Genomic DNA, 560 nt, shown 5'->3' on the forward strand with positions numbered 1-560 from the left:
TGACAGTGTTACTGGAGCCAATAATGACAATCTCAAGGTACAGATGAAAGATTCTTTCAAAAGTGATGACCCTATAGATTGTGAACTGTCTGTGGACAGAGATAAGGGATCCACTGGTTAATTTTTGTTAAGAATGCTTTAAAATATTGCCTACAGAATGTAATGCTGTAAATATACAGCAATTTAAGCAGCTTCCTATTAAACATCAGTTGCAAAAGAAATAATGGTGGTTTGCCATTAACTATAACCTTTGACCCTGATGTTCATCTTTGCTCAGTGTTTGTTCACCTGCAGAATAAATCTGCTCAGGGTCAGAGCAGTTATATGATTGTGAGGCCCAGACTATGGTAGAATCCTTGGTTTCTGGCTATCGTGATCCAGAAAGAACAACAATGACTCAGTACTCTACTTCATGTCTGGTGACAGGACATCCACTTAATTAGGCTGGTCTGCTTTATTCAGGAGCTAGTTCAAGAAGTAGAAGATAATTCAGACTGTCTGGAACAAAGTATCTGTGTGGGGATGGGAATGGGCTGGCTGGGAAAAGAGTATAAGGTTTG

At 39.5% G+C, this 560-nt stretch overlaps 1 protein-coding gene across 1 annotated transcript in view; it reads left to right on the forward strand.

The window, feature by feature from the left end:
* LOC102373562 (sodium channel protein type 5 subunit alpha-like) overlaps window positions 1-121 on the forward strand; it is an 83281-nt gene extending 83160 nt beyond the window's left edge. The window contains 1 exon segment of the mRNA XM_025203377.1: window positions 1-121. This exon segment is cut by the window's left edge and continues 10 nt beyond it. Within this exon segment, the coding sequence (XP_025059162.1) occupies window positions 1-121 (121 nt within the window).
* Window positions 122-560: the final 439 nt, after the last annotated feature.

This window comes from Alligator sinensis, unplaced genomic scaffold (genome assembly GCF_000455745.1).
Source record: "Alligator sinensis unplaced genomic scaffold, ASM45574v1 scaffold885_1, whole genome shotgun sequence".
NCBI lineage: Eukaryota > Metazoa > Chordata > Crocodylia > Alligatoridae > Alligator > Alligator sinensis.